Source organism: Molossus molossus, unplaced genomic scaffold, assembly GCF_014108415.1.
Source record: "Molossus molossus isolate mMolMol1 unplaced genomic scaffold, mMolMol1.p scaffold_m16_p_6, whole genome shotgun sequence".
Classification (NCBI taxonomy): Eukaryota; Metazoa; Chordata; class Mammalia; order Chiroptera; family Molossidae; genus Molossus; species Molossus molossus.
The window spans coordinates 31,674,553-31,688,203 of record NW_023425399.1 but is presented as its reverse complement, the minus strand read 5'-3'; the positions used below and the strand labels follow the sequence as shown (position 1 = coordinate 31,688,203).

General features: G+C 37.6%; 1 protein-coding gene across 1 annotated transcript in view; it reads right to left on the bottom strand.

The window, feature by feature from the left end:
• Positions 1 to 13,651, bottom strand: part of PLCB1 (phospholipase C beta 1) — a 699,430-nt gene that overhangs the window by 205,624 nt on the left and 480,155 nt on the right. Inside the window, exons 8-11 of the mRNA XM_036244472.1 lie at positions 11,851 to 11,904; positions 10,690 to 10,765; positions 3,127 to 3,227; positions 1,723 to 1,889 (exon numbers count right to left, since the gene is read on the bottom strand). Of these exons, the coding sequence (XP_036100365.1) occupies positions 1,723 to 1,889; positions 3,127 to 3,227; positions 10,690 to 10,765; positions 11,851 to 11,904 (398 nt within the window). The remainder of the gene's footprint in view (positions 1 to 1,722; positions 1,890 to 3,126; positions 3,228 to 10,689; positions 10,766 to 11,850; positions 11,905 to 13,651) is intronic.

The window sequence follows — 13,651 nt, the reverse complement described above, 5'->3', positions numbered from 1 at the left end:
AGCTTCATGATGAGTCATATTAAGTTTGAGAAAAATAGAATTGCTATTTTAAATATAGCCAAATTTGGGGGGCCTGTTCTGATTACAGAATTCATACCTGGTATAGCTATAAGATGGCACTAAATACTCTTGCAAATGCTAGGAGACATCATCCTAGTTTTCATTAGATCAAAATTAGTCCTTCCAGGATTCTAGATTTTTCAGTAACTTATCGTAATTTTTTTCCTTTGTACCTGCTACTTTTCCAAGTCATCAGAGTTGATGTATGAGGGCATCATACGCCACCTGAATCATGCGCTATCAGCAGTATGGTGTAAAGGGAGGAAGAAAGGGCAAAGTTTAGTTCTGAAGTGCTTCATTGGTTTCACAAAAGCTTTTTGTTTTCCTGGTGTCATAAGCTAATGGTCTTTTACAAGTCTTGTTGGATCTGTTATAATGCTGTTCGTTATTTCTGGTGAAGTTTGCATTTCAGAAACTGTCCAACTATCTGGGAGAAATCTCCAAGGAGTTTCTCCCTGCTAAATGAAAGGAGACATGACATCTTCGTGGCACTAGGGAAGGAAGGGCATCACATCTGAGATCAGAGGGGCAGGCCTGGCAATGCCAACATGCACCATTGGGTCAGTTGTTTCCTTCGGCTGACCTTGCAACAATAGAATGATGATACAACAAAGGCAAAGAGTTTGACCAAGAAAATTAACAAACACTAAAAAATGTCATCTATAAATTCCTAACTAATAACATATAGGATAAAATTAATTATAAGATTTTAATTTATACCTAATAAATATTTTCATCTTTCATTTAGAGGAGCAGTTCCAGAATAGATACAATGGGTTGAAAAACTTTTTAACCTACTTTAATGATAACCATTCTTATTAATAACTATTCAGCTTGCTACAGCTATCTGTTACTTAAAAATTGCCTGCATATCAACATGCAATTTATTTCTTCTTAATGATAGGTTAATTGTACTTCATTTTCCTCGCTATGGAAAATCTAGGCATTTACAACAGCATCAGTGATAGCAAAGCAATTTTCTAAGTGAAGATGTCTCAGTCCAGATGAGGCTTAGTCTTAGTGCTCAAGAAATAGCTAAAGATTCTTTTTAGGGACAATGACGCTACATATAATTAAAATTCTTGGCAATTAAATCATCATGATCTTTTTTTGGCAATTCATTTTTCTCAAATCAAAAACATAAATTTCTTAATAACTTCCAGGCAACTTAGAGCTGTCTTTTTGAGATTAGTTCTTAGACTCATTATTTTTTCTACAAATATTTTTTTTTCACATAGAAAGTCAAATTTTCATATTATTTTCCCAAGTGGAAAAAATTGTCAATAGTGTAAACTAGAATAAGATAAGGGTTCCACTTTTTTAGTTTTAGAGATTTAGAAAGATCTGTGGATCACTTCTCAGAACATCTAAAAACAGACTCTAAAACCTGTAGGATGGTGAATTTCTTGTCTCAGAAAGATACATTCAGCCACTGAGTAATTTAAAACAAAACAAATCATTAGACATCTTTAAAAAATGTTACATGCATGCATATTATATATCAACAACAAAAATCACATATCAAAGTAAAAAAAAAATCTACTTTGGATTGAACCACCAGTTATTTAAGACAGGAAGGAAAGCAGGCATACAAAGTGGGGAGAGGGGGTGTCACAATCAGAAACCAGGGCTTCCCTATGCTGTGGGACCAGGTGGACTGACCTTTCTTGGCGAGGCTAGTGTTGGGTTCATACTTCTCAATCAATACTTGGACTTGTTCTTGCTTTAAAGGTGGGTAAAGTATTTCATTTAGCCGGGGATCTCGCTGCTTAATGTTGATAAAATCCATCATCTGGTCAACCGTAAGGTATGGTTTGCTTTTGGCACCACTAAACACAATAAAAAACCATACATTAGAATATTTGCCCACCAAGTCTCATTCATAAATTTGCATTTAGCTACAGAGAAACTCAATCCTGCCATACTGAAATTCCTATCTTGCCCCAAAGACATTGGGCTGCTCCAAGCACAATCGCTGCAGCTCTTTGGGCTACAAATAAATTACTGTCACTGCCACTAAATCCCAATGCCCTTGAGCAGCACCAGTGCAGAAAAAAACCCACAGGAGGAAAACATTGCCTCTGGTGTATAAAAATACACCACTCTGAACTGAACAGAGAGGTAAGGGTTGTTTTTTGATTATGACACTAAACTTCTGGATGAGTCATCAAATTCCTATATCCCGATTAATCATTTAAAGATGTTATTACTCATTACTAAAAAAATTAGCAATCTGTTGAAGCACACTTTTCTTTTCATTAAAGTTACATTTCAGCATGTCTATAACTGTTCAACATAGTGTGCTTCAAACTTCACATTTTAATCCTGTCGACAGCCCAAAGTCACTTTCCGTGGTGCAAATATCGCACATGTTCAAGAAATAGTTGATGGCAATGAACATCATTAGCACGCGAGTATATCCACTGTCATTCTCAGCAGTACTGTTTGCCTGTCTTCCATACGAAGAAATCCTTACTGTATTTATCAATTTTGGATTGATTTTCTGTCATCACGTAGATTTCAGTATATCAAAAAAGTAAATTTTCTACTTCCCCACATTTGCCTTGGTCTTTTGGTTTCTTTCTTTCTTTCTTTTTTCTTTCTTTTTTTTTTTTTTTAACATTCATTAAAAAAAAAAAAGTAATGCTTTTAAATTCTAACATAAATGCAAATAATTTTCAGCTAGGAGGAACCTTAGTAATCCACATTTCTCAGTCCAGAGAGGTAAGATGGCCAGTCCCCAGTTCAGAGTTCTTTCTGCAACATGAGTCTGTCTCCACTAAGCTGCCTCTATTTTAGCCATAATTTTCCAACCACACAGAGCCCCCTGGGACCCTAAAACAGCTACACCCAGCAACAAATCACAGCAAACTTCCACTCATTTAAAGCACTGGTTGCACCTCAGGGGCGGGGATGCGTGATTATCTCCAACAATCACACAGAAACACTGCTGTCAGACACATCGCACACGAAGTCCTTCCTCTTCCTCTATTGCTCAAATCCCACTCTAGCCAGCCCGAGGACCCCTGAGGCCAGGAAGCAGTGGGTGAAAATACATTCTCTTACAATTCAGAAAAGATGTTATCAATTTCAGGTCGAGGGCAAAGGTTGTTCAGGAAAACTCTGTACACTTCTGGAGTGAAATCTTCTTGAGGTATTGAATCATTCTGGGAAATAAAACAACAGGGTCAGTTAATGGTCCTTTTCTTTCCTGTCTTCGCCCACACAGTTTTGCTCTATTCCTTCTATCCCTCCTTCCCTCCTCTTTTCTTCTACCAGCCCAGCTGTGGGCTTCTTTGAGCGCTGGCTTTGAGGTACCAAAGGTGTTATTTCCTCCCTTCCTTCCTTCCTTCCTTCCTTCCTTCCTTCCTTCCTTCCTTCCTTCCTAATTATAATTTAAGCATTAGAGTTTTCTTCTTCTAAAGCAATGTTAAGACAGTTTTTAAAGTACATTTCTACAGTAAAGTTAGACCTAGTAAAAACAGGGTCTCTTTAGCATATGTTTTTAGTTTGCTTTTTATTTTGGTTTTAATCGTTTTTATTGTGATAAAATATACATAATATAACATTTACCATTTTAACCATTTTTTTAAGTGATCAGGGGCATGAAGAACACTAATATTTGTTCAAACAAATGTAAAGAACCTAGAGACAGACATTTGCAAAATGAAAAGATAAATTCCAATTTGTGTATTTTTCCCATATAGTGTTCTTTCTGGTTGTAGAAATCCGATAAGTTGTAAAACGTTTTCATCAGACAGGAACCATTATTTCTCTCTGATTCCTCCTGGTCTTATTGTTTGGGAAGCAAGTCATTGACGTAAAAAGTCACTTCTATGACTTATTTTTCTGTGCAGTCGGCTACCATGGAAACAGGAAGCATGTATTCAAGCTTTTGTTAACAGGAAAGACATTCTTTATGCCCTTTTCCTACTTCAGGTATGTGTTTATATGAGTATTTTTATTTTCAAGCCCTTAAACCAAAGAAAACACCCTTCCTTTTACCATATTCACAGGTTTTGAAATGTACTTTTATAGAAGTTTCTAAAAATTATTTTCTGAAATTGTACACTCCTTGCTAACAGATAAGAACACTTAGCTCAGCACTTAGCTCACTCCCATATTTGTGGAATGAACAGATCAAATGTTTTCTTTACAAAACCATTTATAGAGCAGGAAAGTCTATTTTGCAAAATAATTTTAAGTCAACCAAACAACACATTTATCATTGTACACAGCAAGAGACATTACACCATTAAGCTTAGTTACCTGGACACCAATTTTTAAATCATGAGCACAAGTGGCCAAATCCAAGAAGAGTGGGGAGTTCCCACGGGTTGTTTTATTAGTGTTTTGCCACTAAAATGGGGACACGTAAATCTGTAAACAGGTTTCCAAATTCCATTCCATTCACAATACTTTGCCCAGAAGAAGTACATTTTTGAGCATATCCTTGTCTGTGACTTAGACCCCTACCTTTCTTTATGTAGCTTTATAGATAGCTAGAAATGACCCTCTCTACTCTACCTTTTGGCTGAAAGACACAAGGAAAAGAGAAAGATTTAAATATCAATAATAAAAAAATACTCAATAGCCAACTCAAGCATCCGATTTTATTGAATTCCATGAACCCTAAGTGTGTTCTCCCATTCTCCCTACTATTTAGTTACTATTTGGAGTGCACTCCTCTTGATACCCCAACTTTACCCAGCACACATAAATGGATTTTATCTAAGGATATTAATAATTGTCTTCCTTCCCTTCCTGACCGTTTTTCTTCTCCCTTCTTATCTTAGTTAAAATCGCTTCTTCTGGAAGCCTTTCCTTCCTCCCAGACAGGGTTTTTTTGTCTTCGATTCTATGCTACCATCTCACCTTGCCGGTCTCACATTTCAACAGTCATTTAACTGGACTGTGTACCCAGCTGTACAATTCTACTGCTTGCCAGCCTGCAGATCTGTGTTTTGCTTGTTAGCTGCTCTATCTCCAGTGCCTAACATAAGGCAGATGCACAATAAATATTTACTAAATGAATGAACGTAATTTATGAGAAAGGTGGGAGTTGATAGCAAGGACTTGTGTGTTGTATGTTTCCCTTAGAATATCAGATTCAACTTCAGTCATTTACATAAGATTACAGACACATTACTTCATAGAACAGTATGCTTAAGTAAAACTTTAACCATGTGTATTTACCAACTGTGAATTAGAACTTCCTATTAAAGGGGACATATCAATGAGATAATCTGAATAAACACAATTTATTATCATTACCAGTTGGATGTTAGCACATAGAAAAAGGAAAACATTTCCATACAGCTAATTTTCCTTGCCTCATTTTTCTTTTGCCCAACTAGACTGATGAGCTTACCCTAAAGCCTTTGGAGTGAGTGGGTGAAAGTGGTAGAAACATATTTTGGAAAAATATGTTTAAATGAGCATCATTAAAAGCTAAAGTGAAAGAGTACAAAGGAGATAGTCAGGGAAAAGCTAGGGACAATTCTTAACTCCTTTCGATTTTAACTAGGCTTAAAATCCCAAAGCTCATTCACACATATTTCTTTTTCTGGATCTCACTATTTGGTGAAGTGGATGGAACAAATTCATTTTGTCCTGTTTGAGGAGAAGGAAGCCCAAGGTCTGATATTCTAAAGATTATACCCATTGTTTAAATACTCTTCTGTGAACCCTTCCAGACCACACCACCTAGAGACGTCATATACTTTCCCTGTGTGTCCAAAATCCACCTTTTTTTTTTTTTAATCTTCACCCAAGGATATATATTTTTTGCATTTATCTTCAGATAGACCAGGAGGGGGAGAGAGAGAAACATCAACGTGAGAGAGACACATCCATTGGTTGCCACCCGCATGACCCCAACTGGGGCAAGGGATGAACTGCAACCAAGGTACATGCCGTTAGCAGGAATTGAACCTGGGACTCCCCAGTCCGCAGGCTGACGCTCTAATCACTGAGCCAAACTGGCCAGGGCCCCTTTATTTTTTATATTTCTGATTTTCTATTAGACTATGAGTTTTTGAGTGAAGTGACTATCTCTTATTTAATTCTTATTTGTGTCCCTAGCATGATGCCTGGCATATAACAGACACCTAATTAATGTTTGTAGGATGAACTCAGGAGATGGGACAAGACCTTAGGTTTTCTGTCTTGTAGTCCAGAACTTGGTCCACCACACCACGCCTCAAATAAGAAATCAGACTGTCGGTGATTTTTTTTTGCTAGGATCAGAACTTTTTGGAAGGAAAATTAAGAAGGCTAATATAGTCTGAATCAGGCACATTTATTCCACAAGCTACAAAGCATTGGCAAAGTATAGAAGTGGAGTTGATTCAATCTTTTCCTTATATACAAAGAATCTCAGAAGGGAAAAAGTTTAAAAAACAAAACAAAACAAAACTTCATGGTATTAGTGGTGGAATTTCCATATTCCATAAGTGGCTATGACATAGCCACATACCAAATCAAAATTAATAATGAGAAAATCCACATATATATGAAAAAATACTCATGGTAATGAGTATTTATTGAGCACTTACTGTATGCTAAGCATATGGTTCTATGAGCTTTACTTGATTGTTTTCATTTAACCTCAAGTCAACTCTACTGGCATGGTTAGGGTCCTACTTTTACAGGTAGGAACCCCAAGAGCTGAGAGGTTACAGAACTTGGCGAAGGCCCTTGTGATAAGTGGGTTAGGGCACTATGTTTGAATCCAGGCCACTTGATTCCACAACACACTGTGATCCAGCAAAACAAATGGTCTCATTAGTTTTTAGACAGGGTTTGTATTTTTACTTATACATTCTGAGATTTAAAAAATGAACTCTACAACAAACAGGCATTTAACATTCAGAAAAATGTTATTTGAAAATATATTAACTTATTGCAGCAGACTCTAATAAATCAAGAGTCCACATACTGATTTCATCTCAATAAAGTGATGGATTATTTCTCAGTAAATTCACGGTTTCAGCCTATTCATAATATTTTTGTTCTAAAGCTATAAATAAAAAGTTGAGTTAGCCATAGAGTACATGAAATAAGTACAAGTAAACTACTCATAACAGACCTCTTAGTGTGTTTTTCCAAAAAAAATTTTATTGACTGATTTTAGAGAGAAGTGAAGGGAGAAGGAGGGAAGAAGGGGGGGGGCTTGATGTTCCATTTATTTCTGCCTTCATTGGCTGATTCTTGTGTGTGCCCTGAGCTGGGTCTTGGTGTATTGGGATGATGCTCTAACCAACTGAGCAACCCAGCCAAGGCCTTAATGTGGTTTGGGATGTAAGACATAGGAGAAAGGCAAATCTTATAGTTATCCTGTGAGAAATTATTTTATAATTTTTATCCATAGTATTCTTTAGTAAAATTTAAGGTATTCTTTTAATAAAAAAAAACACACACACAAAACAAAAACCACTATTTCCCTTGGTATTACAAATATGTTCATAAAACTATAGTAAACTTTATTATTGAAAATAAACAAATGGATTCATTCCTTCTCTTCTTCATTTAATAAAAATGCAGGTGCTAATGCTGTGCCAAGACTTCAGTACAATTCCAAGTGTCACTGAGTCCTTTTCAAGTTAATACGCCTTAAATCAAAGGTAATTTGGTGCAAGCAAACTATTTTCAGTGCTCAGAAAGTGTGTGGGTAAAGTGGTAATTTTCTGAATATGCAAAGGTCTTCAAAGGTTTCACTGGAAAATGTGTTTGGATTATTAATAGAAGGACAGTAATTGCTTTGTGTCTCTTTTTAGATATAGCACTAGTTTTTAACAATTAAGGTAACTTGGACAAGCAACTGTAATCTCTCAAGGAGTGCCCTCTAAAGGAATGTGTTATTCCAATGGATCACGTTGGCTGGGATGCAAGTTCAAGTGCATTAATTATCCCCAACAATGTGCACAAAGATAATGTTAAAAAAACTCTCAACAGGATATCCACTGTGTTTCTGGTAATGTATCTATTTACAGAACACAATTAAATCTAGTTTGAAAGACTGCTGGCTATGAAATGAGTCTCCCGATAGGCAGAACTATCTACCATTTATATAACCTTTCTTCTGTTTAGTACTTAAAACACCTCTTGTCAGTATGTCCAGAATCTTTTTGCTAATTAGTGGATATTTTCTAGGGCCACTGTTCTGTAGCTATAAAATTACAACAAGGATTTAAAATATAGTTAGTTTGCAGAAGCATTTATTTCCTAGCTCTGAAGCTGTCTCAGCTTTTTAGATCTTTTAAGCATTCTGTCTACCCTCCCGATGAAGCACACTTTACCATGAATAATCATCTTTCAAAACCCGATGATGGAGGTTGATTATATTTTTAAAAAATCTCTAATTTTTTTTAGGAAAATGTCATAACATTTAAATTACTAAAGATAAATATATATATATATATATTTTCAATTTAAACATTACTCCTGCTAATGGAATCTCATTTTCCTTTGAAAACATCTCCAGTTGACATTGGTCTGAAAGCGTAAACCTATAACAGACAGAGTGGATTGTAAAAACTCAATTTATATTTATTGACTGAATTTTCAGAATCCAATTGTTTAGAAAATTGCAATTTACAGAGAATTGATTGATGGGTTTGACTTTCTATTGTTTCATTTTTTACTTTTCTTCCCCTTAGCTAGATATTTATAATAGTAACAAAATTTTTGATCATTATAGTTCACAATTGTTATCCAGTAAAGGTAAAATCAGGAGCAATTACAGAGGAAAAGAGTTTCTGTTTGTCTTTCTAAAGTGACCTCTCACACTTTCTTCTTGGGCTTCAATGCAGTGTTCGTTTTTGTTACTCAAACTGGTCAGTTATTTCCAGCCCCAGGGCTTTGCACACATTGTTTTCTTTTTCTGGAATGAGCTTCCCTTATCCTCGGGGGCAGCCCTCCACTCCTTTTGCTCACAGAGTTGCCCTCAAATTACATGTGTCAGTTGAGCGGTTTGATTAGCACCCCAGATTCATGGTCCTTGAATCCCGGAACTTCATTTTGTTCACTACCTGTTCTCAGTGCTTGAAGGTCCACAGAAAGAGTTCAAGGAACATCTGTGTAGTTAACCAAGGAACCTTGACAGTTATTTATTTCCTACTCCAAAGCATCTAACGAAAGAGCAGTGATAAGCACGTTTGATCGTTTTATTTTGCTTGGTGAAGTGAAGGTTGGCATGTGGGGGGCTGTGGCTCGCTCTGGCCCCGTGTTTGCAGCGCCCCATTTCCGCCTCTCGCAGGAATCTGGTGGTGGGACGGCACTCTGGTTGCCTCTTCTTTTCTGTTACCTACCCAAGTCGTTATTAAACTTAATTTTCCTGGGAAGCATTCTCAACAAGAATTGACCGATGACTCCAATAATGGCACTCATGCTTTTCCACATTTAATCGTAAGTATAAGAATGGCTCCTTGACTTTGGTAAGGGCACCTTGAGCATCGCTGTGTGTTTCAGGAGGCTGGACGGCTCTCCCCATAGTACAAGTATTATCCTTTGGAAAGTGCTTACTTGTTGCTTAGATACCAGGATAAAAATAATTTGTCACAGAAAGGAGAGTTCTGCATATAGCACGGGAAAAGGCTTTCAGCAATAGACTCATCTCTCCCAGAAACAATGATAACAAATCATGGTAGGTACATAGAAATGTGCCGAAATGAAGGCAAAGCATTTTAGTGTACATGGTTAATATATATTGAGTGCCTTGAATATGCTGGTCATTAAAAAAAAAAAAAAAAAAAGTATATTAGGCCCTGGCCAGTGTTGCTCAATGATTAGAACATCAGCCCATGCACCGAAGAGTCTCGGGTTCGATTCCCAGTCAAGGGCATGTACCTGGGTTGCAGGTTTGATCTCTGCCCCCCTCCCCCCCGCATCAGGGTGTGTTCGGGAGGCAACCAATCAATGTGTCTCTCTCACATCAACGTTTTTCTCTCCCTCTCTCTGTCTCTCTCTCCCCCTCCCTTCCACTCTCTCTAAAAATCAATGGAAAAAATATCCTCAGGCGAGGATGAACAAATAAAAAAGCATATCACAAGTTTGTCCTCTCATCTACTTTTCTACCCTATGAGCAAAGTAGGCAGTCTCCAAACTGCTGTCCCTGCATCCTTCTCAGCAAAAACTTTTTGAGCGCAGTCCCGCAGAGCACGTCAATATATTTATTTATAAACACGAACTGCTATACTCATTGCTTTTTGGCTTAAAACTCTTAAAACTAGAAATTTAAAAAGAATGAGACAAGATGAAAATTAATATTTCACACAGCTTCCTAATCATAATCCATAATAATATCTCAAGGGACACCAATAAAGGATTTATTATTGAGAAGTTTAAATTCTTGATAATGTTAATATTTTTGGCCAATACATTTTTATATTAGTTTTTATTTTTTAATTTATAAAGAACAAGTGTCTTTCTAGATTAAACAAGTTGGGGTAAGGGAAATGAAAGAAAACATAATTATAGTGACCCCCCACATACTGTAAATATGAACAAATAAGTCCTATGGTTTTTAAATTGAAAAACACATTTGGGTAGCATGGGGGCAAACTGTATTTTACTATGATTACTCAAAGCTATGTAGTAGTGCTAATTTTAAAGAGGCCACATGCTCACCCTTGAAGATGGAAGACTACAAGCCTCTAAAGCAGTTTCAACTCGTTTCCGGTCCGCTGAAAACAAGCGATATATGCTGCAAAGTGAAAAAGTAGAACAGGTGAGAGGGGTTTGTTCGAAAGGCACAGAGATCGCAATCACGCATGTAGGTGACACGGCAGAAGACATCCCACTGACTCAAACCTCTTTGTCATTCAGCATACAGTATTAAAAGCTCCCCATTGCTCTGTGCATTTGCACATGTTCTGAAAGGTTGATGTGTGTGCTTTTTATAATCAAAGTGCCTAATAGAAAATCAATATTTCGAGCCAATGGCGATGACCCAATTAAAAGATATTGCTCTAAACAGTCTGTAATATTAAGCACTAAAATAAATAGCCTTGCTAATTCTGCCCCCTTGCTGCTTTGCATTGCTCTAAAGGTGTATGTTGTTAATATTATTAATAATAATTAATTACTTAACTCTTATATTAACAGAAGCCCACTGGTAGTTAGTAAGTCAAAGGCTAAAGATGTTTGGCTGAATATGGTTTAAAGATATCCTTTCTCTTGTCAGTAATTTGGCTCTTAAAAATATAACTTAAGTGCTGGGCAATTTAATAGAATAATTTGGATTTATTGATTCCACTGAAGCATTAGAAAATCTAGTGTCTGGAGCCGACTGGTCCCACAGGGAATATGAGGATTTGAGTTGTCACTATCTCCTTAGATGGGATTTCACTGCAGTTTTTCTTCCTGATCTTGGCCTGCTTCGTCTCTCCTTTCCCCTGCCTGGCTTCTGCTGACATCTGTGTTAGCTATTTCCGCTTTCGGGGTAGTGTCATCTTGGTGCAAAGAGGCACTATGGGCACCCGATTTCTACTCCTAGAATGGTTCTTAATCTCAAGTCATCTTTCAGGTGATCGGTAAGATTCCTCCCGCCCCTCCACCCCCTTCTTGCTTTGCTCTTTCTTGAAAATGATGCCGCAGAAAGGAGAAGCCTGGGAAAGTTTCTATGAGGAAAATCAGCTGCACTGAAGTGAACACGAGTGTGAGGGAGGGCAGGTGACCGCATTTCCAAGCTCCCACTTGGGCCAGTGGAGAAACAAAACAGCTTCATGGCGTGGATTCAGATCTTTGAGAAAAAGAAAACGAACAACAGGAGATGCTCATGCAGCTTACTTTTTGAGAGGAATGCGCCCTTCTGGAGTGACTTGGAGCTTGAGTTTTGTATAGCTGTTGGAGAAGCAGAAAACCAAGTGGTTAATTTTTAAAAGCAAATAAAATACATTGTAAAATGCACATATATAGTTTGCTGCATTTTCACAAACTGTCCAGGTCTCTGCACCTGGCGCTCAGATCAAGAAACAGAGCATTATCAAATCCTGTGTAAAGGAGCATTCTCACACCCCCTCTGGAACCCATTCTCCAAACAGAACCATGATCCTGACTTTGAACAACATGGATTGTTTTTGCACTGTATGTAAATAGAATCACATTCTTTTCTATCTCATTTCTTCACTCAATATTATGTTTTTGAGATCCATCCATGATTTTGCTTATACTTGCAAGTCAGTCATTCTCATTGCTGTATAGTATTCCACTGCGTGAATATAACAACTGTGTTCATTTCTTCAATTGCTTCTGGACATGGGGCTAGAGAGATGAAGCAGGAGAATTCTCAGACTCCACTGATGGGTGGGTTCAATGGGACCACCACTTTAAGAAACTACACATGGGCTCTGGCCACTTTGGTTCAGCAGTTGGAGCGTTGGCCCATGGACCAAAGAGTCCCAGGTTCAGTCCTGGCCAAGGGCATGTACCTTGGTGGCATTTGGTCCCCAGCCCCAGTTGGGGTCATGCAGGTGGCAACCAATCAATGTGTATCTCTCACACCAATATTTCTCTCTCTCTCTCTCTCTCCCTCCCTCCTGTTCTATAGGAAGATAAATGCAAAAAAATCCTCAGGTGAGGATTTAAAAACAAACAAACAAACAAACAAACTGCACGTGGTATAACCCAGCAGTCTCATATCTAGTTGTATATGCAACAGAAATGGTCATAAACATGTTCATTCAAAGACATGTTCTATAATGTCCATAGCAGGTATTTATAGGGAGACACCTACCTGGAACAGACATTTGCAATACCTAATAAACGATTAGCCAAACAGATGTTATACCAGCTATAACATGCTGTGTTTCAGAGGAAACATTTATCTCTGTGTCGCCTTTCAATAACATTGCCTGGCACAAAAGACGTTCAAGAAATGCCTGTTAGTTAAAGGGTGGTAACATCAAAGATGGTAGAAAGAAAAGGTAGAAGGAAAGGGGTAGAGGAGGAGGCATGTATGAAGGTCAAACTCTACATGACAACTAAGGAGATACGATGGGACAATGAGAAGGCATTTTAGTGAAGACCTGTGAAGTACCGACTCAAACGAAAAGGAGTTCATAGAAAAGTAGGAGAGAAATGTGTGCTGGGGTCTTAGGTCTGAAATGATGGGTATGCCTTACAGAAAAAGAGGGAAGAGAGAGAAAGTTATTAATAAAATAGAGGGCCACCTAGAAGTATTTCTGCTTGTGCTTTTGATTTCAAGGCTCCTGATCTCATGGACATCCGCGGCTTACAAAATGAACACATCAATTCATTGCGGCTCATCTGGCAAAAATCATTGTTTTCCTCGGTCAAATAATTTTTACAAAGACTGCTGTGATTCCAGAGTGACCGGGTAATCCTGATTTGCTGTTCTTCCTTCTTTTAATTCCGCTCTTTCCTGTCTCTTTCTCTTTTCTTATTAACACTTTCTGTGATTGTCTAGAAGGGCAGGAATCAGGGCATCAGCTTATTGATTTCAGTAGTTAGAAGTTATTGTAGCATCTATCAGAGATCTGGAGAAACGAGTACCATATGTTGTTCATTCTCTTCCTCAGATTAATAATTGATACGACACAGGCAGATGTAAAGGCAGAGGGCTATCTGA